At 44.7% G+C, this 27,628-nt stretch overlaps 1 protein-coding gene across 1 annotated transcript in view; it reads right to left on the bottom strand.

Moving 5' to 3' along the window:
* Positions 1-27,628, bottom strand: part of LOC142559292 (ubiquitin carboxyl-terminal hydrolase 24-like) — a 111,988-nt gene that overhangs the window by 17,668 nt on the left and 66,692 nt on the right. The window contains exons 37-50 of the mRNA XM_075670909.1: positions 25,177-25,440; positions 23,573-23,711; positions 22,726-22,845; positions 21,575-21,771; positions 21,026-21,165; positions 20,009-20,159; positions 17,505-17,748; positions 16,369-16,472; positions 13,654-13,764; positions 11,808-11,901; positions 10,046-10,165; positions 8,097-8,192; positions 7,029-7,140; positions 5,735-5,835 (exon numbers count right to left, since the gene is read on the bottom strand). Coding sequence (XP_075527024.1) covers positions 5,735-5,835; positions 7,029-7,140; positions 8,097-8,192; positions 10,046-10,165; positions 11,808-11,901; positions 13,654-13,764; positions 16,369-16,472; positions 17,505-17,748; positions 20,009-20,159; positions 21,026-21,165; positions 21,575-21,771; positions 22,726-22,845; positions 23,573-23,711; positions 25,177-25,440 — 1,993 coding nt within the window. The remainder of the gene's footprint in view (positions 1-5,734; positions 5,836-7,028; positions 7,141-8,096; positions 8,193-10,045; positions 10,166-11,807; positions 11,902-13,653; positions 13,765-16,368; positions 16,473-17,504; positions 17,749-20,008; positions 20,160-21,025; positions 21,166-21,574; positions 21,772-22,725; positions 22,846-23,572; positions 23,712-25,176; positions 25,441-27,628) is intronic.

Raw genomic sequence — 27,628 nt, 5'->3', positions numbered from 1 at the left:
ATTGAACTCTGGGCGTCTGCTGCCAGTGCCATAAAGCTGCTTGCATGCCGTGAATTAAGCGTTCGGGGGAGTTATTTTTTCCGCAACTTATACTTCCAACAGCACTGAGAAAACCATTATTAGTGATGCTAATGTGCAACCCAGCTACAATTCAAAATTACTGCAAGGCAAAAATTACTGCCTGCTATGCATAGTTGTGTTTTCGATGAATGCATTCCTTCCTTGATAACAAAGCTGCACATAACAAATACATTACAAAAGTTTAAGTTTGTTGTAGGGGAGTTTGGGTACGCTGAACTATTTTTAGCGCATAACATGTGCGTGCTAAAGCGACTAGTTTAGAGTGAGAATAACAAAAATTAGGAGTCGTGTCCGTGGCCACCTGCATCGTGTGGGAAAAGTCCATTCAAGTAGCAGCATGTAGCCTTCTCAATTCTGGTAAGTGATGATCAAGTGGCCTCTGTGTGTGTTACAAGTTGACCAAAAATTTCATAACTGCATACCTTAATCGCAGAGAGCCCTGACTTTGAACGTAAGCTATGTTCTATGTTATATTTGCAAGCAGAATGTATCTTGTATTTGGTAAGGTGGTAGGAGTATGTTGTCTTCAGGTATGTTCATTGGCCTCATTTATGATTAACCAAGGGTTTATTCCACGATATGCAATTCATGCGCTTATTTCTCACTTGTGTCCATTCCTGCATAGGCCTGTAAAGGCCCAGCAATATGTATAAATAAAAATGAATAAAAATGAATAAAAATGAATAAATAAAGTGATGATGGCACCTCTATGCAAACATCTTGTTATCTTACAAATGTATCAGTGGTACTGTTGCAAGGGATGCAATCACAGACAAGGAAGACAGGCATGAGCGATGCATGTGTCTTAAGACGCAATAAGCAACTGATTTTATTTCACTGCCCTTGAAATCTCAGCAGCTTGACAAGGCCTCCTCACACTACGCAATAACTTTCACCAATACTGAAAGACGGGAGAGGGAGATTAGGCTGCGTTCGTCACCTGAGTACCGTATTTATTCGCGTATAACCCGCACCAAAATGTGAAAAAACGCGTTTAAAAAGTGGGGGTGCGGGTTATCTGCGAATTTTTTCCTTGGGAGGGGGGGGGGGGGTCGGCTTCACCGCAATGTGCGGCAGCCTCCCCGTGTAGTCCGCCATCCCCATCGTCATCGACGCTTGTCAAGCCGATGAAGGGCCAACGAAAGGCCAGCATTTTGAGCCTCGCGTTAGGCGCTGTTTAGTGTACTTACCCCAGTTTGCACTGTTTGCCTGCTTTGTTTTGGCATCATGAGTGCGACTCGACGGCAGTGTTTCACAGCGAAAGAGAAGCTAAAGATTATAGCCGCTGCCGAAGAAATCGGCAACAGAGCTGCTGCAAGACAGCATGACGTCGACGAGTCGTGCATTCGCGACTGGAGGAAGAAAAAAGAGAGTCTCGAAGCAACGAACCGGAACAGGCGAGCGTTTCGGGGTCCGAAGACTGGCGCGTACCCCCACCTCGAGACGCAGCTTGCGAAGTTCATTGAGGAGCAGAGAAGTCGTGGCCACGCTGTTTCGACTGAGATGACGCAAATGGAAGCCCTGAAGTTGGCCCGGGAATTGAACATTCCACGTGAGTTTCGTGCAAGCCGTGGATGGCTTCAGCGCTTCATGCGAAGACATGGATTTTCTATGCGGAGGCGAACAACCATGTGCCAGCGGCTTCCTGAAGCCTACGAGGAAAAGTTGTTAAACTTTCAACGATATGTGATCGCACTTCGGAAGGAGCACAGCTATTTGTTGTCTCAGGTGGGAAATGCTGATCAAACACCTGTGTACTTTGAGATGCCGATGGACACGACCATGGAAAAAAAGGGCTCCAAATCAGTCAGCGTGCTGACCGGCGGAAATGCCAAGCTGCGCTGCACAGTCATGCTATGCGCTTTGGCTGACGGCACGAAACTGCGCCCGTATGTGATTTTCAAACGCAAGACGCTACCTAGCATTCCACTGCCCCCAGGAATCGTTGTGCGTGCGGAAGAAAATTCGTGGATGAACAGTGGCCTAGTCGGTGACTGGCTTCGAGTAATCTGGGAGCGAAGACCAGGTGCCTTGCTGGCACGCCGGTCGATGCTCGTACTAGATTCCTTCAGAGGCCACTGCACTGATGCGGTGAAGGCTCGCCTTGCCGAGACCAGCACCGACCTCGTCATAATACCTGGCGGCATGACGTCCATGCTACAGCCACTCGACGTGTGCCTGAACAAGCCGTTCAAGGCACACGTGAAGCGGCTGTATGCCCAGTGGATGGCCGACGGCATGTACGCCCTCACACCGACGGGACGCGTGCGAAGGCCTGAGATTCCATTGCTGTGCCAGTGGATCGTGGATGCGTGGAAAGCGATACCGGCCGATTTGGTTCGCAAAAGCTTTAAAAAATGTGCGATCAGTAATAGTCTGGATGGTTCCGAGGACGACTACGTCTTTGAGAGTGGCGATGAAGCCTCGGATGGCAGTAGTGAGAGCGGCGACGATTAAGAATCGGATAACCAGTGACGTGGTGGCGGTCGTTTGAATAAATGTTCTGAAAACGAAATGATCACTGAGTGTGAGTTGCATCTTTCTAGCGCTCATTTCTTTTTTTTTTTTCAGGTAAACGTGCGGGTTATACGCGAGTTTTTTTTTTTTTTTTTCCGCCGAGTTCAAAGTTAGGGGTGCGGGTTATACGCAGGGGCGGGTTATACGCGGGTAAATACGGTACTTTGGTACTATGTGCAAAAAGTCATCACATGCTCTACTTTTTTACAGAATGTTTAAAGTTACAATGACTTCTTCACTGGCATTCAAAATAAACAGCAAAGAGCGCAGATAAACTGGACTTATCCTTAGCAGTTTTTATAACCAATTTTGAAAATGTGGGAGACCTGCTTTCAGCTGTTAAAGGGACAGTGCTTGATCGCAACCAAAATTTGCTCCTAACAAGAGCGCACTCGCGAAATCTCTGATTGACAGAAGTTTCAGGTCTGAACATGACATGAACCTGGCATATTAGGTTGAACTTATGTGTTTGCAGCAAGAAACCGACCAGCAAGTTCTCGCACAGGTAGTGCCTGTAGTACAGTGGTCAAGCACTACATACCATGCCCTTTTTAAACATCAAGAAAGTGTTTTAAAATTCGCCTTTTGCATGAGCAAAATTTTGCCGCCTAAAGTTAGACTAGAACACATTGTGGGGCTAGTTGGTTCATAGATTTCAAAAGATGAAGCGTCAAAAGAGACAGCTCTTCAAAGAAGAAACAACAGTGACAGGACAAGGCGTTACTTGGACCTGTTTACTGAGGTCAAATATTTCAGTCGCTTTTGACCTCAATAAACAGTTGCAAGTAGCGCATTGTCCTGTCATTGTTGGTTCTTCTTTGATGTGCTGTCTCTGTTGGCGCTTCATCTTTTGTAAGTTAGATTACTCGAGTATGTACACATTATAATTGCATAGGACATTAACGAGAGCATTAAACTAATTATCAAAATTTTATTAAATTTATCTACTCACTTTAGGGCACTTGCACAATCGATAAATTAAAGACATGAGTTATCAAGGCACATAAATTCAGAACAAATTTTAAAACTCACTAACTTTCTGAGATCAGTACCCTGAAGCTTGTGGCAAAAGGCTCTCTTGTTCCGCTCATATTTTCAATGAAATACCATCTTAGGCGGTGCAAGAGAAATTTAACTGGACCATCAACGCATTTAGTTGCATTGGAGAACCAAGTCTGGAAATTGGTGCCAGCCTCATTATTCTTGCTAGGTGGATATGCCCGACTAACTCACCAGCTCCAATTACAGCAGAATCTCGTCAATACATTCCCGTTATGTACATTTTTCCGGCACCAACGTTCGCAACTGAGAACACAAAATTACCCCATAAGGTTACGCTGATTTTTTACCGGTTCATACATTCCCGCAAAACAAACATTTAGTATGTTGCCTAACTGCGGTTGTATGATACGTTTTCCGGCTCCTAGATCCCATGTAAACAAGAAAACGTGCGAGGCATGCACAATCTGGATCAGTATATAGCTTCCTGCCACGGCAGCTTCACCGCAATACTCGCCTGCCCGTCTCACGTGAAAATGCCTGCGCGCACAGAGTTTCTCATTTCGGCACCAGCAAATCTTCTTCAGGGTTGGCGCATGTGGCATTCACAGGTATCAACGCCAATCCTATTGCGATAAGCATGTTTGCCTATCTGTTTCACAGCGTCTAGTGCCGTCGGAAGCGTGGCTCACGCTTTTAATAGGCGACAACTGAAATTCGTCGCTGTTCCCTGCTACAGACTGTGATCGCATACGCCTTCCAGCCGCTAGATCCCATGTGAACAAGAAAAGGTGCGAGGTGCGGCCGATTGAGAACAGTATATAGCCACCCGTCTGAAATGGAAATGACGGCGTGCACAGTTCCTTATTTCGGTACCAGCAAATCTCTGCCCGGGTCACCACAAGCCACATTCACAGCTATCGCTGCCAAACCTATTGCGATAAGCATCTTCACCTGTCTGTTTCACTGAACATGGTGCGTAGTGCCATTGGTAGTGTACTGCACGCTTTTAGTAAACAATAATCTAAACGTGTCGCCATTCCCTGCTGCAGGCAATGCGATGTGGGCATCGTGTTTCGCTTCGGCGGCATCCGACGTTGCCCACCAGCTCGATTTAATTTCGGTTTCCCGTCACCCTCATAAAACAGCGCGCAATAGGAACACAACAAAACGCGTTTCAGGCTGCCGGACCAACATCTTGCGTCTTGTGCCACAACAATCCGTGCGACGCTTCCTATTACGTAGATGCCCACAATAGTTGAGTCTGGCAAATTTTTTTAGTTACTTCAGATCGTACATTTTTTCTCACATTTTTTTTCCAAAACGCATAAACGAGGTTCTACTGTATTAAACTGCAGTACATGCCCCAAAGTGACAACACAAAAATGTGAACTATTGAATTTTTTGTGGATTATTTGATTCCACATTTCAATTCCCACCTATTTGAGAAATCCAGCTCAAGGAGAAGAACTGTGTTATCTGCCGTACAAAATTTCGAGAATTTCTGCTAAGCAAAAAAAAAAATAAATAATTACAAAAGCCCTGTATATGTACCACGAGCCTGCAATTTTGATAAAAGAACCACTTCTACTACCCAGCACAAGTTGACAGAATAAGCGAATGACTCACTCATATTCCCCCACCAATACTTTTTCAGGCCACTTACTTGCATTCACATGCAGTCACACCTGTCGATACTCATTCACATTCCTATTCCCGCCAACTCGTACTCACTCACTCACTCACTCACTCACTCACTCACTCACTCACTCACTCACTCACTCAGATTCATGGTCACTTCCACGCACACTAACTGGAACTCATTCACTTCTACTCACAGTTCCCTACGGTCACTCACTTTCATACCAATATCCACTCAAAATCACTGACTTCCATTTGTACTTACGTTAACCCGAACTCACTCCTCTTCGAATTCCCGCCCACTCAAACTCGCCAACTACTATCACTCAAATCACACTCACTCACGTCCACTCATACCTTTTGTCAATCACACACGCTCCGTCTTATGCCTGTGAAACGAGTTTAAGAGTGAGTATGAGTCAGACTACTCGTGAGTGAGTACCTACGCTACGTAAGAACCCAACTCCAGGTGTAGCGCTGTTAGCCTTATACACACCTCTCGCAGGTACCGGCATGCACCTGGTCCAGACAGTGCTTTGCACACGGCCTCTGGCATTGGGAGAAGATCTGATGGTTGTGGGTATGCCTCTGAAGGCTCTGAAAAAGTATGTATTGAGATGGACCATGTTACAATGAATACCTCTACTATGAAATGACCTGTACAACGAAGGGGACACTGCTTGCTGTCTTAAATCTGCACTGTGGGCACTACTATATTGAAGAATTTTACAACGAGTGTACCTGTCTTTAACAAAATAATTTATGCAAACGTGCGATCTCTTTGTTGTTGTAACTCTGCGTGGGCAACATGGAAGTCTAATCAGTGTCTGAATAACAGAGCCAGGAAAATGACGTAGTGGTAGTTTTGCTTCAAAGTGTGAAAAGGTGCACATGATTCCTTGTGTATTGGCTGGGACTTGCAAATGAATATGCTTCCACTATCGACAACATCAAGCCAGCAACAGTAAATTATTCTGTCCAACAGTGCTTGCAAAATGAAAATGAGATCTTGGGGGAAAAAAAAAGAAACATCCCTCACCATGGTAAGCCTTATCTGTTTCAGTGTGCTTTGCTGCCTTAGTGATATAACAGGATGTGGCCTTTGTAACGAAGTAATCCATATAACGAAGAATAAGAATGGGCTGGGGTGTGTTTGGCAGGCATTCTCAGATCATGAACAGCAGGTTGCCATTATTCCTCAAGAGGAAAGTGTGTAACGGCTACGTCTTACCAGTACTCACCTACTGGGCAGAAACCTGGAGGCTTACGAAAAGGGTTCTACTTAAACTGAGGACGACGCAACGAGCTATGGAAAGAAGAATGATGGGTGTACCGTTAAGGGATAAGAAAAGAGCAGATTGGGTGAGGGAACAAACGCGAGTTAATGACATCTTAGTTGAAATCAAGAAAAGGAAATGGGCATGGGCAGGACATGTAATGAGGAGGGAAGATAACCGATGGTCATTAAGGGTTACGGACTGGATTCCAAGGGAAGGGAAGCGTAGCAGGGGGCGGCAGAAACTTAGGTGGGCAGATGAGATTAAGAAGTTTGCAGGGACGACATGGCCACAATTAGTACATGATCGGGGTAGTTGGAGAAGTATGGGAGAGGCCTTTGCCCTGCAGTGGGCGTAACCAGGCTGATGACTATGACGATGAATCCATATAACAATGGACATCAAAGGCCCCACTCACTTTGTTATAAAGGCACTTGATTGGATAAGATAAGAAAAGAAAACTAAGGTTCTGCACAAAGTTTAGTGCTGTGGGGTTGAGGAAATGCTTCGTACCACAAGTGTGAAGGCAGGTCAGGTCACAGGCAAGGATCAGGTGGATCAGTGTGCTGTGCAGATAGCCAAACTCGTGGATCTGCGTATGGCTCCAGCGTCGAGTGAAGGACTCCTGCAAGCAAACAAGAAAAAAAGTCAGCGTCAGTTTCTGAACATGCAGCAACTGGCTCCACACTCTTTGCTGCCATTTCTTTAAACACTGGCCCTCTGCATCATGAGGTAGCACCACAGCAAAGTCCAAATAATTGAGCGAGTACAAGATAGAGAGACGAAAAAATTGTTCAGCTACTGTACTATTTCCGTCCATTTAACCACAGAAATGTTCCCAGAGCATAACTATAGTACATTCTGGATGTCCAGACCCGTTTGTAACATGTACGTACAATTTCTTTATTTTGCTTCAAAATAAGCATGCCTGTTACAAAATATTATGGTGGTGTGAAATTCAACAAGAGCAACAGTAGAAGAAAAAATATTGCTCCAGTGAAACAACAGCACTGTTAGAGGTAATGAACAACAATTACAAGAGGCTTGGGCACTTAGCTGCTCACAGACTACTTGCGGCCAACTTTCCGTGGCAATGAAATGGAAAGTGATGGAGGCGAAGCTTCTGCAAGTGTGTTAATGTGCCAAGTATTCCAGCAGCCTTTGACAGTGCTTTCAGTTTCTTGGAACAGATACTGAAGCGGCATAGATTCCACACGTGACGGTGTCGCATTTGCCAAAACGCAGAAGAGAAAAGCAGGAAAATATGCCAAATTTCATACTCGGTGGCATAAACTTTTTCTTATCTTCCAATTGCCAATTGCCTTTTCCCCAAACGAAAGCCAAAAGTAATGTGAGTGAGAATGCGGGACCTTTTCCACGAAGGCACATACTTGCACGTGTTTTGCCTCTTCCCCATAATCACCACAGAAAGTTGTCTGCGAGCGCAGGTGAACATAGTCCACAGTAACACAGCAGTAATTTTTAGACTTGTAAGATAAATACAGAGCCTACTGCTCATTTGAAGGGGAGGGGGAAAAAGAAAAAAAAAGCATAAAGAAGGAAGACTATGCGTGAGCATACCTCTGAATCCATGTTGGCCCCGAGAGGTCCAAGAAGAAATGCCATCAGCTTCTCAAAGGCCCCCAGCTTGAACAGATGCTGGCATGCCTTGGCGCCCTGCAGAAAACAGAGACCGGATGCTGCTACAACAACAGGGCTAAGCTGAGTCGAAGTTCTGGGGATACTTCTTGCATATGTTCACCGTTCCTGCACGACACTCACACCTCCTTATATTAGGCTACCCCATATGACACACGCTGGACGATGGAAGCCAGAGCAGTAGTTGGCAAGCTATGACAAGAGATTACGCATACACTCCTATGCTAGCCGTACCTAACAGCATGAACAGTTATGGCCTGAATGGAAGCTTTGGGACGTGGGTGCACAGAGGATGACCCTGCACTAAGTGCAGGGTCATCGCTTAGCGGTACTAACCCTGGAAGGCGTCCCGTTCAGCTTGGGGACCTGGCATCGGCAAACACATGACATTGATGAACACAACAGCTTGTATGAGCTTTGGTTTGCGGATCTACACCTGCTAATGGTTTTTTTAAAAGCTCTGCGCATGTGCGGGTGGCACGAGACAGGATGTGTGCTCAGGGGCGTGTGCAAGCTCGGACATCTGCACCCGTCAGACGTGAATGCTCACGCTGGCATGCATCACCGTGCATTTAGAGTCTTTCGACCGACGGAGACCAATCAGAGCATGCAGCTGCTTGAGCGTCTCACCGGCCTGGGGATTCACATGGGTGATGCTGCGACCTATTGTGGCAGCTACACAGCTACAGCACAGTGCAGACAAGCTTTGTCCTTCAAGAGCTAAAACTGTGTCATGTGAGGGAGCGCTTTAGTTTGTTTACACTGATTTGACGACTCCAAACAGAAAGTGAATGCCTTTAGAGGCTTGACTGGCATTTATAAGAGCCATTAAAGAAGCTCTGTATGAAACGACGTCTGCCAAGGCATCTAGCCAGAGCAAGTGTGTGCTGGCGTGCATCCTTTGTAGAGACTAACCACGATTCCTAGCAAGGCACAGCAAGTACATAGGCACGTAGCAGTGAACGACCATGCACTGGCAAGCATACGTGTAGACCGGGCTTTTCGCCTCAGAGTAGGGCCTGAGAAAACATCTACTCGCCACCCCTGCTTGGTCAGTTGAACTTGCTTCATTACTCAGCGAGTCTCATCGAAAAAGCAATCCTTGTAACATGGCTGCGCAACAATCACTGACAATGACGACATGCTTCTTCAGCAACCCGAGCTTCAAAGGTAAACAAGGGAACGACGTCCACTGAACTGTCTCAGCATACAGAGCAGAAACAGTCCTGTGGAGTGATCACCGACAATAACCTTTGTGTTTTCATGCATAGCGCCACACGGTGATGTCATATGAGCAGGGTATAAAAAGACCAAATGCACACTCTCTCAAATAACACATTAAGTCGACACATTCTTTCTTCTGTTGTTCAATTGGTGCATGGCTAGTGACATATCAGCTGGCACTACTGTTTCCAAAAGCAATAAATTCCTTTTTTTTTTTTGTACGTTTACACTGGGTCTTCGATTCATCATCCTGGACTGTCCAGAACTCTCCGAGAAGCTTCATTTGAAACACCCATCGGATAAAGGCAGAACGTTGGGCAGTCCTGGGCAATGCAGGACAACAAATCAAAGTAACACCACAGACAAGCCTCAATATAATGAATATAAGCATAAGATATCACATATAATGAAATGAATCCAAAGGTTTTGCACTAATATCAGCGTTAAGATATTACATGCTTATTAATGAATAATGAATGACAAAGGTAATTTTATGTCAGATGCGACTGCGTTATAACAAAGTTCGACAGTACTGTGCTGTTATTTCACTTTTTCCTAAAGGCTTATCATTAATCAAACCATTTCACTGTGCGCATTGCTACGCTGGCTTGTTCAGACAAACAAAGTTAACATTCATTTCTGCTCACAAGTTGGGCATAGTTGCTTAGCAGGCCGAAGTACTGTGATGAGTGCCAGCAGTTGTCGGCCACATCCTGGTCCAGCAGGTTGATCAGGCAGGCGCCCACCACGTCCAGGTCAAGACAACTCTGCAAGTCACGTGAACACAAATTGTTACTAAAACCTGCCATGCTTTTCCAGAAGAAGGAAGATGCAGGATAACTCCAGTAATCATTAAGGAGAAAAGTCTGCCACAAGAACACTTACTGGCACAAGTATCCTTATCCCTTTGTTTATGCTGAGATGACAAACATTACAAAGTAGCAACATGGAGTGTGGGGCACTGAGGGTAAGCACTAATTGCAGCAGAAACAACAGAAGTTGTACATGAAAAGGGTAAAGAGCCTGTCACAGTTACAGCATGGGGCATAACAAAGTACAGTAAAAAAGGAACACACAACAGGCATTGAACTATCAAATCAATATTTATGGGAAAAGATAATGTACCTTGCCAGCTATACACACTGAAATGAGTGACATACAACAGGAAGCCAATGTGTAAAGCTAAAAATAAAACGTACAGTAGAACCTCGTTCATACATCTTCAAAGAAAGGGTGACAAAGAATGTAGGAACCGGGCAAACATACGATCCGAAGTAATTTTAAAAATTTGACAGACTCAACTATTGTTTACATCTACATAATGCAAAGCGCTGCATGGATCGTTGCAGCACGAGACGTGTTATGTTGTCTTTCTGTTGTGCGGTGTTTAAAGAGAGCGACGGGAAACTGAAACAAAATCGAGCTGGTGGGCAACGCCGGATACCGCCGAAGTAAAACATGATGCCCACATTGCGCTGCCTGCAGGAGGGAACGGCGGTGCGTTTGGATTACCGTCTACTAAAAGTGTGCAGTACGTTACCAATGGCACTGTGCGCCATGCGCCGTAAAACAGATAAGTGAAGATGCTTATCGGAATAGGTTTGGCGGCGATAGCTGTGAATTTGGCGTGTGACGACCCGGGTAGAGATTTGCTGGCACCGGAATAAGAAAGTATGTGCGCCGTCATTTTCATGAGAGACGGGTGGCTATATACTGTTCTCAATCTCCCGCGCCTCATTCCTTTTCTTGTTCACATGTGATCTAGTGGATGGAAAACGTATACTATGATCACAGCCTGCAACAGGGAAGGGAGCCGCGTTTCAGTTATCGCCTATTAAAAGTGTGCGCTATGCTTCTGATGGCATCATGTGCTGCGAAAAAGATAGGCGAAGATGCTTATCGCGATAGGATTGGCGGTGGTAGCTGTGAATGCCGCGTGCGATGAGCCCGGAGAAGATTTGCTGCTACCGAAATCAGAAACTGAGTGCGAGCCGCCACTTTCACGCGAGACAGGCATGTGAGTATTGCGATGAAGCTGCCACGTTTGGCAGCTATATACTGTTCTCGATTGCATGCGCCTCGCGTATTTTGCTTAAATGGGATCCAGCTGCCGGAAACGTATCATACGATGGCAGTTTGGTGACATACTAAATGTTGGTGCTGAAAAATCATGTTTTCCGGGAACATATGAGCCGGTAGAAAATAAGCGTAACTCTATTAGGTCATTTTTTTGTGTCCTCGATAGCGAACGTTGGCGCCGGGAGAACGTACGTAGTGGGAACGTACCGACGAAGTTCTACTGTACTCATCTAAATTGCTCAACATAAATTTCCTGACTTTAGGTGCCAATGCACAACTAGAATAAAAAGGCTGCACAACTGTTTCAGCTACGAAACTTAGTGCACTCACCCCTTCAAGCTTATGACAAAAGACCAACGCCTTCTCCAGGATCTGGGCAAATGTGTGCCTGACTTCTTTGTTGAGGCACTCCAGAAGGTATAGCCTGAATGGGTGACAAAGGTGTGACAAGGACACATTCTTTGGTGAACTAGAAAGACGTATTCTGTGAGTAATTATGCAGCACAGCTATGCTTATGTGACTGGCATTGAAGATTTTAAGCGTAAAATGCTTCAACTGGCCACCTGTGACACTTTTCAGCAAAGCTAGGGCACGTCTTGCATACACTGAAGTATACCATGTGACAAATATTCTACTATCAGAGTGCATTGCGATCTTGAGTACAGAGTCATCCGAAAGCAAACTCTGTCCCTCACTACACAAGTACTTATCTAGGGTTTCCTACAAAAGTACCTGGAGCGAAATCTGGCGCTGCCTTCAATGCTGCTAAAAAGCAATGGGAATGCTAGGACATGGATGATTTGGAGTGTCTTGAACTTTACCTGGACCTTACAACACAGGGTTCCAGTGCAGACTAACCCATTGTGACCACAGAATAACGGCTGCCAGGCGCGTCTTCAAAATGACCAGTCTCACCAAGAAAGGTGCCAATCTAAAGCTCCCTTTGTGCAGCATTCCCGTGCATGCTTTGACACTGTACCGTGCACTTTTCCTCGTAGGTGATTACTGAAAACTCGATGCCTATACTGCTAGTCTTTTACTTCTCACACATTGGAAGCCAGGAGTTTCCACCAGTATGGATGACAATATCCACAATACAAGAGACCAGGCCTTACCCATTCTGTTTCCATACATAGGCCAAGTCATTCATTGATTGGTGGGTTGTCACATCCTAAGCTGCTGTAAAACGCTCTGGATTCAGTTCTAACCATCTAGGGTCCCTTTAACACATACGTAATTTTCGACACAAGAGTGTCTTTGCATTCTATCCCCGTTGAATTATGGCTACTGCAGCCAGAAATAAGACATACACTTGGGAATTGAACCCAAGACTTAAGCCACCATGATGGGTTTAGTGGGGTTCCTATCATCACATTGTCGAATCTGCCAAGTTGTCCTCTCTGATTGCCCTAAAATTCCAACATGGCGGAATATGAGTCACCAAAATAGCACCCCAGGAGGTCAGCCAGAAAGAGTGGGCTGCAGGGACGGACCATGATAATGTAATTGTAGCGCCACTGTCATTGGCACCCCCCATTATCATCATGCACCATAATCACCGCCACAACTCTTGGCAGCTGGAGTGGCAAGCCACTATGCTCTTAAGCAAATTACACCCTTTTGCCACACAACAACAATTGTCATCTGTCTTGTCCACATTTCCTTTAACGCAGCGAGCCCTGTACTTTCAAGTCACGAATGGCATGCCCGTTATCAGCATGATAGAGCATTCTCAACAGGAAAGTAGCGAGCGCAGTGTTTTCAAGGAAGGAAACGCAAGCAAGACAGATGACGATTATTGTTGTGTGGCAAATATACACCCCAGAGGGTGCACATTTGCTTAAGAGTGTAGCATAGAAGGAATGCACTCTCGTTTCGCGAAGCTGGACGCCGCAGCCACCGCTGACTTGCTGCTCTGTCTTTCCGAAACAATGTAGGGACAATAGCACACCGCAAAGGCTGCTGTCACATCGTCTCACGTAATTGAGCTGCTGAACTAAGAGGTTGAAAGGCTGCCATCACATTGTCTCACATAATTGAGCTGCTGAACTGCTGAACTAAGAGGTTGCAAGACTGGCCTTCTCAACTACTCGAGTGCTTCTGGTGAGGAAGTGGGTTGAAGCTTCTGGGCAGGACAATTTAAGCATACAACAGAAACAAGTTAACTATACTTACTTGACTACACTTTGACCAGCATTGGCAATGTACTTGAGGAGCCATGATGCAGCAGCCTCGCTCAGCGACATGATCGTCTCGATGCACTTGACCCACTCGCCAACCACAGAGCTGAAGGTTGCAAACAGAAAAAAATAAATGAGGAAGTTGGCAAAATGTTAGAAGAACAAAAAGCCATATTGCTTAGTCGTTTTACACATCCTCATAATAATACGAGCAGAAGGTTGCCTTGAGTTATAAATGACTTTACCACAACCGAGGAGTCGTTGCTATGCTAAGAAGCTACTAATACAGAAGAGTCATCGATGGCACCATCATAGAGTAGCAAAGGGCAAAGGGGAGTAGCAAAGGGCAAATGATAAATTTCTTGATCTTCACATATCAAACCAGCCCCTACATATAAAAACACATCCTCATAATAATACGAGCAGAAGGTTGCCTTGAGTTATAAATGACTTTACCACAACCGAGGAGTCGTTGCTATGCTAAGAAGCTACTAATACAGAAGAGTCATCGATGGCACCATCATAGAGTAGCAAAGGGCAAAGGGGAGTAGCAAAGGGCAAATGATAAATTTCTTGATCTTCACATATCAAACCAGCCCCTACATATAAATCACACCCTTAATTAGAATACTTGCAGAAGAGAGAGAAAAAAAAAGTATCGGAACATATAAGTGACAGATAGAAGCACACAAATGAAAGTTAATATGTGTGCAAAGCAATTCTACACAATTATATCTTAACATGTTTGACACAAATAGCAATTTTTAATATTTGGGGACCACTTCCACACGCAGAAAACACCTCACCTTATATATGAAACCATGGCCTTCATTTAAAGAGAAATTTTCTTAATTTCACGCTTTAAAGGGAAGCTGAAACGGATTTCAAGTTTCCGTCCTTATTAAACTAGATATTCGTGCTCAATGGACTAAAAACTGTAGAATGCCGAAGGGAACTCATTTTTTTCGAAAAGTGTTTAAGCTTCCCTTTAAGTTGTGCCAAGCTCTACCACTTGACAAGATTTCCTGCGCAGTGGTTGCGCAGCACATAAGCAAGCAGGAAACTTGGAAAAGCAAACAGTAGAAGCAACACACCGTTTTTTGCAGATCACGGTGACTTTGCTGTTGCAGATTTCACCTGCTTCAGAAGCATTTTTGCATCAAAGCAAGTACCCCTATGGCATCCTTTCACCATCAAAAGACTCTCAACAAAAGGTTCAGAGACCGACCAGCGTAACTTTTTCACAAACATAACTTCTGTTTCATAAGTATTCATGAAACATTCGTAAAATTGTAAAATGAGCTTGAATTAGTGCACTTTGCGAAAAAATTCAGGAGTTGCCAGGTAGGAATATGACACAATTACAAGAAAACCTTTAGGGGTAAATTCCACATTGGAAAATCAGCTTGCCTCACGTTTGAAAGCATGCTCTTGCTATAAAGTGAAATCTTCCAAATTTCGTGTTCTTAACTGTGGCAAGCTCGACCACTGGGTATGGTACGGTATGAAAAACTTTATTCGGGTCATTCAGGTCGCGCTAGATTCCTAGCGCGAAGCAGGCCGCTCTCACGTCGGGTGCCCAGAAGGAAATCGAAGCTCTCAATATCCTTGTGATTATGAAAATACTTCTAGGATTACCCTATGATACAAGAGAAAGGCCAGACTTTTGCCACTGGTTCTTGTTCCCCACCTTCACTGACAGGCCACAGCGTAGCCCATGGTGCATTGTGTGCTATGTATGGAGCCCAACGCCTGATAAGAGTTTTGAGACTCTTCACTCCAAGAGACCCTTTATAGTGCAACACTGTCAGGCAACAGTCTTCATTAAACTTATGTGCACTTCCTTTAAATGCTTACTCTTTGAAGATGACAGCGATAAGGAAGTTAGCGACGAGCCTAGCAGCGATGATGATGTAGAATGAGCTTGGCATGTTCATAATTCAATAAATGCTGTTTTCATTTCGTGAACACTGTGCTCGCTTTTTTGCTCGGCCTATATTCGAAGTAAGTTTCCTTTTTTTTTCCTGGCTTCAGACTTTTGGAGGTTCGCTTAGAATCAGGGCCGGCCTAGGTTCAAGTAAATACGGTATTTATTAACGATATGCTCACAAATATTTGACAATAATTAAATCAGGAAATTTAAATAAAAATTGGGACTTGTGCAAATTATTTGTTTTAATTATGATGATTAGTGCCCTTAGACAAGATGGCCTCTTTGTTGCTGTTACATTTCCTTTACAACACCTAGTAAAGAACATTACATACAATTTATTAAGAAGGTCTTGAATTACTGCATTAAAAAAAGCCCAAGACTTATCAGCCGTTCCGCCATGCGGGAAAACCAGGGATGTGAGTAAGACCGACAGTCGATAAGCTTTGTCACGCCATCTGTTGCACAAAAAGAAAAGCTACCATAAAATTTTGTTTAACCAACTTCTCAGAAAATGGCGCAACCAGTCTAAGGACGCTTCATGTTCACGAATTATCTGTGCGCCTTTAGCTTCTGTACCTTTCTTGAAATGCATGAAGAAAAACTTAATAAATCATATCAAGACAAACTCTCGGGCAGGGCCAGGGTTGTGCACTGGCACCCAGACAAGTGGTATACTTGGGCATGGCACTTCAAAGGTTAGGAAAATGCCGACAGGTTTGACGAGTGCACCCCGTAAATGTAGAACGTGTAGATCGCTCTCTGCCTTATATGTCATACCTGTCCTTCTTCTTGTACTTCAGGTAGGTGTTGAGGAAGAAGTTCACTGCCAGGTTGAGGCTTTGCACCATGAGCTGCTCATAGTCTGGGTGACGCATGTTGTCCTGAAAAAGGCATGCGGTTGAAAACTTTACCAAAAGCATTCAACTCACTCAGGCCCTGCGTGCTTTTCCAGCTAGTCTATGTTACGGGCAAAACACAGCTGGTAATCACAGCTTTTGTAAATGAATTGTTAAGTGTTAACAACTTTGACACATATCTGCCTGGCTGGGTGGGAAACGTTAGAGGTGAAAACTGCTCCAGCCAAACGTAAGAAAGTTCCAACGTTTTGGAACAAGTTTGGTCCCTTCATCACGGAGTGAATAAAGTGGCCAAAGAAGCAGCACCCTTTAGCCTTCTGCCTTCTTTGTGTAGCTGATTCATCCTATCTGTAGCATCGCTAAGGCCGTGGTCATACCAAGGGAGGAGCATCTCCAACAACTGTGTGATTTTGCCAAGAGTATTCTAAATGCGCCCCAACTTGAGGAGTCTTCTTCACATATCATCCACCATGAGAACAGTGGCATGGAATCAAACTGTCCGCACTGCTACAAAATCACGGCCCGTGTCTCGACCACTGTCATGCTGTCGCTACAGATAGACGAAAGTAGTCAATGCACGCACTGAATCTTCACAGGCGACTACTAAATCAAATAGGCTTTGCTAGTTTTGGTTTCAAGGATGTGCCAACGACATGGCTAACAAATATGCTGGCGACATATCAAAACAAGAATATCCGTATTTTTGCTCAACTTGGTGGCCAAATTATTAGCACACGGTTGTGCAGTCGAAGTCCGAATTATCGCATGGTGTGCTGTAACGTGTCCGAAATTTTTGTCACTTTTATACATTACTACTATGAGGCTAGCGGCGGTGACACGGAGCTGTCCTAATAATCAAGCATGTCTGAATTATCAGTCAGCAACTGTGTGTCATCACAGTGTACGCTGAACGTCTTAAAGACAGCAAAGGCCTTCATGGCTTATTTCACAGTTGAACAAGGACAAAGAAACCTTCCGGGAATTGAAGTCGCAGTACAGGGTTGCAGTGTTGTTTCTGCTACTTGACAAATAATCACAACGATATGGTACACCCACCAGGTTTATGGAGGTGAGGGCAGCCACGAAGTCGAAGTAGTGCGTGTTGTAGACATCCCGGTTGCGGGCAAACAGGAGGTTCTGCTCGCGTACCTGCTGCCCAATGTGCGGGGGCATATGAGACGGGAACCAGCCTTGTCGCTCCCCATGGTCCACTAGCCGGGTCAGCTGACTCAGGCTGTCTCCACGCTGACGGGCCGTGCCAGCCGCCGCCGACGCACTGGGCGTGCGACGTACTGCTGACCTGTGGACATGACAGAAGTCTTTACTTCATGTAATTAATAAACAAGTGACAATGAAAAAAAAAAAACGCCCCAGACACTCTGTTGCCAATCATTTCTGGTCATGTGAATTGGTGTTCCCCGCACCTGCTTGTGCCCCCACTGTCACCTTGGTAAGCTGATGCCAAGGGGTCCTGATAAAGTCGTGTCAGGTAAAATGTCCCAATAATGGCGTGATAAGTAACCGTGGACATATACCACCTCGTTTTGAGTCATTTCGTCGGGCCAAAATTTTGAAGGCTGTCCCAGTGGTTGAGATTTTTCATCAATGTTTCGACGGCGAGCAGAGGGACATCTGTGCACAATGCGCCTTTCACACGCTGAGGAAAATTTGCACTGACAAGGAGTGATCTAGCATTCTCTTGTAATTTACAAACGCCCCTACTCCGTTTGAACGTCGGGTACCGATCAGTGTGAAAGAATGTGCTTTCAGGTAATGTGTGCAATCTACACAGAAAGGAGGAACTTGATAAATAACATTATTTATTTATGAGCTCATTGGCATGTCTTTGCCTCCTGGCTTTTCACTGCCAATAGCTGCCCCAGACAGTGTAAGACACCGAGCTACCACAGAGCGCATATGTGTAGTGCAACCGACACTACGATGTAAGAGGGCAACACATGTGCACATGAACACATGCATACACAGACACATACACAGAATCATGTTTATGTTGGTCCTGTGTCCTGGAGTCAGTTGAACTGTGCCTAAGCTCTGGAGTGTGACATACAGTCAACGTGCGGCCGTAGTTATCCAAGCTACTGCGTGCTCAAGCTGACTGGAGAGGCAACACAAAGCATTGCAGTTATGATGGTTTATGATGGTAGAGTATCTTGAATCAGTTGAACACTTCAGCAGTTTGGCCATGTGCAGGAATACTGCTTCCTTCCATTCATGTTTCTTCTAGGTGCTCTGCTACTTCGGACCAAACAAAGGCAGCACAATATCATGAGCATGGTATTAATCAGGCCTTGTCTCCACACAAATGTAGCAATCGTTCACAGGCTCCACAATCTGTTCACTGATAAAAAGTCTAGCCTAGGGAAATGGTAATTTGAGGCATTCCTCTCCGTTTCCCATCCCACAAGGAAAATAACAGAATTGCTATCAGGGTTTCTAAGAACATTCGACTCAAAATTCAAGGATGTTTCAAGGATTTCAAGGATGTTAATAGCCAACATTCAAGGAGGGGGAAACAAACATTATTCACGCACATAGACAAAAAAATAGTGAAATCTAATTCCTAGTTGCAATTTCTTGCAGCTAAGAAGCTGCCAAGTTGGACACAAGTTTCAATATCTTCAGATGGCTTTTTAAATTTTACTTTCCCATTGTAATGATCCCCTTCTAGCATGATGTTTAGTGGTGTATGGCTGCAACCAAAAATACTCGTTGTGTTAGAAACAAATGGCTGAAACTTGCTTTCTGTTATGCCTTTTTAAAGCCCAGGGCTCCAAAAACAGAGCCATGACGGTTGTCGTGTGAACAAATTAGCAAAACAACAAAAATGGCACAGCTTGATCACTCGATCAAGCTCCACCATAGCAATGGCAACTTAAGGGGCAATGGAAGCTATCTTCGTTATTTTGTGAACTAACTTGATGAAATTCGGAATGTGAATGCAATTTACTGTGCTGTTATCCAATCTGAAATCTGTTCATAGTCATCCGCTATAGCTTTTGATTTGCAACAATTGGCATCCTCTAATTATCATGCCTCAATTATTAATTACTATAGCACCTTAAATCGATCTTTCTATTGCTACGTGTCTCTTAAGCAATTCTGCCATTGGTGGCTGTGGATCTCACGCATTGCATCGCTTCGCAAAATTCTCAAAAGAAAATATCAAGGAAAGATAGACAGGTCCAGTTCATGGCATGGCTTCGATGCAGAGGGTTATGTACTTTCAATGCTTGAAAGCCACCCCCAACCCCAGTTTTCATGGGAATTTGGGGAGCACATTCATCTTCAAGAAGTTCTAAGGGCCCTTAAATGTAATTTTCCCAATCCAAGATTATTCAAGGAATTCAAGGTGTATGAAACCTGCAGTACATTATACTGACAAAGATCATTCTAAAGAGTCACAGAAATTAATGCAGAGATACATTTGAGCTTGGACATGATAACACTTTTTTCTAATGACATATTCAGTGCAGCTACAGCTTGCACGGCAGTTCCAACTACAACTTGCATTGCAGTATAAAAGTATCGGTGCTACGCACTTGACTGGAGTCGTGTCCTTGGGGTCCCTGCGAAACGAGAATCGTCCGGGCGTCTTGTGGGGTGTGCGAGGCGTTCGCGAGTCCTCTTGCTTTTCATAGAAAAGCAAGTAGGCGTTCCAGTGGCGCTGCCGAGTCTCAGGATAACACGAGGCTAGCAGTAGAAGAAAAAGAAAAGAACAAAAAATAAGGCCAACAGGCAACGTGTGTAGTGCAGCTTACAACTAAGGAGCACATCCTTGAATTTGTTATCACTGCAACCGTCATAAGCCTATTTTACGACCACTGCAGGGCAAAGATCTCTCCAAGCAATCTCCAATTACGTGTCCTATTTTAGCCGACTATTTTCTTCCTGCAAATTTGCCACTGTCTTCAGGGTGACTAATTCTCTGCAAATTCTAACAGATCCCCAGTTACGCCCTCTACACGTTACAATGATGCTCAGCTCCATTTCTTAATATTGACTAGATCACAAGCTACCCCTACCGCCTGTTGGCTCTCAGAGCCACACCACTGTCTTCCATTTTCTATTTTTCATTTCATTCCTTATTGTGCAGTCCTTGGCTTCCTAATCTTTTTTTAACCAACAAGTTTCAGACCTGCTGGTAACTATGGCCAGAGTGCATTGATTGCACACATTGCACTAATAACAGTATGCTGCAATTCACCATTTCAATCAATCAATCAATCAATCAATCAATCAATCAATAAATCAATCAATCAATCAAATATTTATTTGACCTTGTGGGCAGACTGGGCCTTTGCCCCCTACCCCAGATATGGATAGTCTTAAAAAAGCACAACTAAAACAACTGGCAGCAGTGCTAAACATACAAAGAAGAGGGGTAGTACAAAAGGAAAACTGCTGACAGGTCTACAGCTATTGAATGCAAAAAACACAAAAATTAACAGCTGCATAGCATGACAAAACAAATCTGAGATATGAGAAGTGCCTCCTGCATCCCTGATTTGGACACTGTACAAAACCAGCTAGACTTAGGTGGTGACAGCAGTACTCACCCGAGTCCGAAACCTTGGCCTTGTATGTGCCGCCAAAGCACTCAGTCTCGAGTGTCGAGTCGTTCAGGTCAAACTGTTCCACCGTCGTGTCGTTGAACTTGTACCAGGTGTTCTTGCGAGCCACGTACCTCGGGTCACTCCTAGGATGTAACAAAGAAGAAAACGGATGCATTCGCAACCAAAACTCCACTGTGTTGCAGACGAAAGTGCAAACCAGAGAGCCTTTCTGGTTGACACTGCCATTGTTTTAACAGTGCAATAAATGTTATCCTTTAATCAACTGAGTGGAAGCTAGCAGAGTCTCTTATTTCACAATTTTGCAATAATTAATCAAATTACTGGGCTCAAAATCTGAAAGCAACTCATCGACTACGGGGCAGAATGCCACAGCCACTGAGCTACGTATCAAGGCATTGGCATTCTTCAAAGATTGCGGTAAGTTTATACTAATGGAGGCCTGAATGCAGCTTGCACGCGCATAAATAAGCATTGCTCAAAAATAAGCACGAAGGAAAACAGAGAGTGAGAGAGAGAGCACAATTTGCTCACCTGCGCTCCCGGATGTACGAGTAGTAGTGACCAGCACTGGCCTGACCATTGTGCACCACGACCCCGGCCAGGTCGTACACTGCTGGCGGAGGCCGCCTGAATACTTCGTCCAGGGGGTCACCTCCACCTGCCGAGCGGCCTTCCTGCTCCATGACCCCGTGGAGAGTGTACGGGGACATGTCCAGGGACCACGGGAACTGCACCACGAAGAGTTCGAGAGCAGGGTCTCCAAAGAGGTTTGCACAGACCAGAATGGAGGTGCTACTACACAGGAAAAGCACGCTTTAGATTCAGCAAGTAGAAGGGGGAGGGCGGGACCGAGTAGCTTGAATTTCTTTTGTTACAACCATATGAAGCCAGCAAACAATGAAGCCAAGGAAAGCATAGGGTAAATTAACTGTGGTTTTAATGTAGAAATAACAAGAAAAAAGAAAGTGGACAGAAGGACGACTATCCGCCAACGGGGGATAGTTGTCGGGGAACCCATATTTTCCTCTACTTCAATTCTTGTCTTCAACACTATATGTCTTCAATTCGGACAATCTGTTTTCTCTTCTATTCAGGCTTCGACAACATGTGTATTCACAGTCTTTGCTTTCATTTACCATTTGCGCTACTTACTCTACCACAGTTGCCATAAAAATGAGCTGATGATGATGATGACTCTAAACCAACAGACACTGGTACAGCTCAGTTTCTTCAAACCTCCCCAACTCTCTCTTTTAGTGCTCCTTTTTCAAATTCCCAAACTGTGTACCTGCTTAGTTCCTGCTTCCTGGACAAACTAGGCTAGATTAACAGAATTAACAATGACTACTCAAACGTGTAAATCCTTTCCGTCCTGCAGTAACCCTACCCGTTCCCTCACTATCAGAATTAACCCCCTCCCCTCCCTTTAAACACTTCTGGCTTCCCTCACTTTACTCTCCTCTTCCTCATCCATTGAGAGTAGGAGAGAGTGAGCAACGTGCACATGAAAACGTTGCTAAGGAAGGCAGTTGCTGCCTTGACGAAGAAAAGTTCACTTGTCGAAACGTTGGCTCCAGCAACATTCTTTCTTCAACTACTGTTGATCAGCATACAAGAAAGGGTAACACGAGAAAAATAAAGCCTATGAGACACCATAAAGAGCTGAAATAAGGACTACACACCTTGAAGTGGTAGTCAAACTTGACAGCCCGGTTAGCCTCCCAATCGAAGCCGAACCGTTTCAGTTGAATGACCAGCACCTGGGGCAATCGCTTGATGCATGTCCGCTTGACCGTGTTGCGCTGTTCACGAGATTGCCAGTTAAGGAAAAAAAAAGAAAAGATAGCCATAGCTTGCCGTTAATGGGTATTTGACTGAACATTTTTAAAAATGTTTATTCTTCAAGTTATGGTGCTGAAAGCTGCTAGCTATATGTACTTCTATGAGCTAATTTTTAATATAAGGCCCATTTTTGTTACTTTGTTATGATTTTATAAAAGAATCTTTTATTTATTATTTTATTTATTTTGTAAGAAATCTTATTTATTATTCCAGAAATATTTTTTTCTATCTTCTGCATTGTCAAGAAATCCAGTAAGACCAACTGTCCAAGTACACGAACTGCTAGCAACCAAACAATCCCCAGTTTATTGCCACATACAGTCATATATATACACATAGCGACACTGGTGCCTCTGGCGGCAGGTGATCTCCAAACCGGAACCGAAACCACATATACAACACCAACCTCATTGCTCTGTCTATCATAGAACTACGTTTGCCATCAGTATTGGGCTGAAGGCACCTGTCGGTACGGAAACTGAGTCATATTAGCACTTCATGCTTGAAATTCGAAGTCACTGCTTCTCTAGGCTACAACAGCTAACAAACCACGAAACACTCATGGCATCATTCTCCTCTTTCCTTACAAAACCTACATACTGCAAAAACGAGCTTGCACTCATTGCTCTTGGACAGAACATTCGAGACCAAGGTCGTCGGCAGTACTTAACAGGCCCACATGCTGACCTTCTGGCCGCACTTCTCGCACAGGTAGGCGTTGTCCCCTTCGAGGAGCTCGCCCTTGACAAACTGGTCCAGGGACTCCTTTAGGCTCTGGCTCTTCACCGGCAAATTGAGGGCCAGGAAGGTCTCCTCACGTTCGTACCTGGTTGAGATACATTGCAAATCAATTTTATTTCCCAAAAGACAGCTTAAAGGTGCACTCACTCTGTCAAATCACTCCGAATTCTTTTAGCAGCTTACGACTAGCAGCTGGTGATCGAGGATGACGATACATGTGACTGCGATCTGTGACCAGACAGTCGCATACACAGACACAAAATTCCGCTCACCAGTAACCTATGCTTGACTACATGCAATAGCGTTTACGATAATTGCCAAATTGCGAAAGAAACACTGGGCAGAGGCTTACTAGAAATGCAACTCTTGGACACGTCCATGTTCAAAAACTAAGACACTGTGTACTGCATCATGCCAAACATGCCATACAACATGTGGGATTTGTCCGAAACTTATAATGTATTACTTTCACATTTTCTGATAAACAGTTCCTGTAAAAAGGCTTTTCTACAGTGACACTAAATAGCACTTTTTCAAGAAGTGCCTATGTTAGGTGGTGTGAGAAGACACACAAAGAAATGAGAGGCATTTAGTGCCGAATCCTGGGCAGTCTTGGCTGACCTGCGAAGTCATGTGATTCCAGAAGCAGAACAACAAAACCGAACAGTGAGCAAGCGGTGAAAACGAGGCACCGTGACTTGCCACACAATAGACTAAAGCTGGTGTGTGCATCCCGCAAATAAACACGCACACGCATGTGAAAGTCTTTTCTAGTGGTTCGTGTAGAAACTTGGGACAAAACAGGCAGAAGCTGAGACACACACACACACACAAGTGCCGCTTTCAACAATGGCTTATTAGTAGCTGAATCCTGGGTTTCCATAACCAAGACTAATAACAAGCATGCACAAATTAAAGCCAGCAAGAGATGCCAATTCTTTTCTCGTTAAAGGTAGCAAAGAAGTGCTAATGCACTCTTGGCCAAACTTATCTATTGTAGTGGATTCGATGATTAACCTGGTCACTTCTTTACGTCCGTACGCAACAAAGCGATCATGAAACAGAGGCGAGCAACCAGGCTTAAGGAATGGCACATTTCTTTTGTATAATCACCTAAGCTTCTCGGAATATTCGCCGATTTTGATGTTTTGTTTATAAGGATTTCTTTATATCACTGCTTTTTGTGTAAATAGGTATTTTGCTTGCTGCTCTCGATAACTGCTACCACCCTGTATGTTTGGTGTGTTTTGTTCTTCATTCCTTCCATCCCACTGTAATGCCACGAGGTGCTGTGGTTATGATGTAAATAAAATAAAATAAATAAATAAATAAATAAATAAATAAGTAAATAAATAAATAAATAAATCCACTATACAACCTTTACACAACTTTGCATTGCAACTATGAGGTTCTACATTCGAGAATGTTCGCATGTGCAGCAAGCATGACATGACATGACCCAGCGTGCAACGCCATCAATCAGGAAGACGAGGTACAATTCCGCAATCCGCACCGCTCCGAGACAGCCCCACATCAAGGACATCCCCTACCTGTGGGGGCAGCCCTGGCATATCTTCTGGTCGGAGAAGGTTCCCTCGTAGAAAGGCTTGAACACGGGGTCGCAGCCGATCTTGAGGAGGTACTCGTCCACCTGGTCCAGCAGGTGGTTGAAGAACTCGAAGGCGTCCTGCTGCTCCCGCACGTTGACCGGCGCGCCCCACAGCCGGAAGCACTGCCAGAACTGCTCCGGCACGTGGTACTCCATCTGGGACTCGAGCAGGTGGCCAAACACCGACTGCGTCTGGAACAGCAGGCTGCACCCAGCAGCGCACGACACCCACATTGTCAGGGCAGTTAAAAAAATCATATAGTACACCCATATGTCACCCTTATATCAAGGCAGTTAAAAAGAAAGTTTGGCTTTTTCACATGACTGTGTAATAGCATTTTGAAACTTCGGTAGGTAGCATTGCTACAGAGTGCCCAATGATATAATGAACAAGAACCAGCGCTACTTTTTTTAAGCACGGTGCGCCTGCCATGGTGTGGTGCCGGTCATCCCGTGCAATGTACACATGTGCAGTGGTGTTTGCGAGCAAAGTGTGCTCTCCTTTTGTATGAGGGTTCGTGCACTGAGCTGTCATTGCACCCACACTGCTTCTAGCACACGAGCATAATGCACAGCTTACTTAACCAACAGGGCAACTGCTGGTTGCTAGTGTTTCAAGCAAAGACGCCCGATGCAAATTACTGGCCCTGCTCAAGGAGGTGACAGCAGAGAGCAGAGGTGAGTTGGTAATTGCCCATTAAAGGCAGTAAGAGCGTGCACTATGTTGTTGGTTGTGGTGGTGAAATGCAGTGAAACTACATTTTCAAAGAGCACAACTGATTGGTGCCTGATTGCAGTTGAACCTTGTTACAATGAACAGTGTGAAAATTGAAAAAGAATTTGGCACAGCTGCATTTGGTTACACAAGATTGTGCCTGCTATACTTCATTTTGTGTACGTAATAGGTTGCAGACACAGTTAAACTTCGCTATAACTAACTTTCTATACTAAAATTCTTGATATAATAACATATTTAACTTTTTACAACTTCTTGTCCATATTACGCCATGTATTTAGAAGCTCAATATAAAGAGGTGTGTACTTGTACCCAATTTCAATGTAACAAAATTTCACTGCCACCGCGAAGCAATACCGAGACACTAAATGGAAAATTCTGCAGGCACAAATGGTCAAATGGTTGAATTACAAATGGGTGCTTGCGAACGCATCTTTGAAATTGCATGCTGTACGACCAGGGGCGACCCCTGAAGCGGAGCAGCATCACATTCCGTATAAAGTCCCAAGTGCAATAACATCCTAGCCGTATGCTATGGGTTCGAGTGAAAGCGTGCGAAGGTGAACATAGAAGAATAGTGGCTTGATGAGCGCCATCTTGCTGCGCACGCAAGAAGAAATAGGGGGTGGGGGGGGTGGGAACAAGCTCATGGTAACGCAATCAAGCACGCGCGAGGGGAGGAAGTTTGGGGGGGGGGGGGGGGAGGCAGGTTGGTGCCCGGCTCCTTTTCTAGCGTGGCCGTGCCACAGTGCACGGTCGTCTGTGTGGCTGAACATGCACACAGCTAGAGAACCCTGATTTAGAGGTAACCTGCCGCTTGTGCCAGGAGTGGGCGTGCCGAGATGGCATGGCATCATGACCGCTGCCTTCCCGTGCATTCAGTATTGGAGTATGCCTAACCTAGAGTTTTGGAGACGCCCTGAAGCGAGAGGCAGATCAAGCATTCGCTCCCAGCTGCCGGCACTTTTCCTGATAGTGTCGTCGCACTCGGGGTGACACCACCAGGCGCAGGGGTGGAGTGGACACAAAAGCGTGGCCAGGGTGGCTGGCTTCTCTTCCTACCAACAATGTGAAGATATCACAAACACGGCATGGAACCGTACCTTTCGTTGCCAACTCTCAAATTCAACAAAACGAATTTGTTTTTGCACTCAAATTTACTTTTTTCCGATTACCCAATGATTCGGAAGGTGTTGCGGCCTCTTTCGTGCAAGAAAAATCCATTGGCGACTGTTCTTATTTGCATAAAAGGTAGACTTTCAATCTAACAAAAGTTCGATAAAGCGAAGCAAATTATAGATTTTACTGACTTCGTTATACAGTAAACTTCAATTATTGCCACTCATTTCGATTAGCCTTTTGGGTTAATTAGATCCCAACTGGAGGTCCCAGCCAGTGCTTATGAATTTCTATGGGTCCAAGCTTTCATTATATAGATACTAAAATTTGCCTTCATAGGATAATTCAAACTTGACTAGTCAGCACGCATGCACCTTAACACTATGGCAACTGCGATACTGGCCCCTTTAGTGGTAGCGTCTGTCTTGGCGGAGCTTAGGGGACAGTGAAGGCGCTGAGAACATGTAATCTCTCGTTGAAAACGCTTATATTCAGCTCGCCCTAGGAATATTTTCAAGCAATAATCGTAGCTCACAAT

Source organism: Dermacentor variabilis, chromosome 10 (genome assembly GCF_050947875.1).
Source record: "Dermacentor variabilis isolate Ectoservices chromosome 10, ASM5094787v1, whole genome shotgun sequence".
Classification (NCBI taxonomy): domain Eukaryota; kingdom Metazoa; phylum Arthropoda; class Arachnida; order Ixodida; family Ixodidae; genus Dermacentor; species Dermacentor variabilis.
The sequence above is the reverse complement of the archived record's forward strand: the minus strand, read 5'-3'. Positions and strand labels throughout refer to the sequence as shown.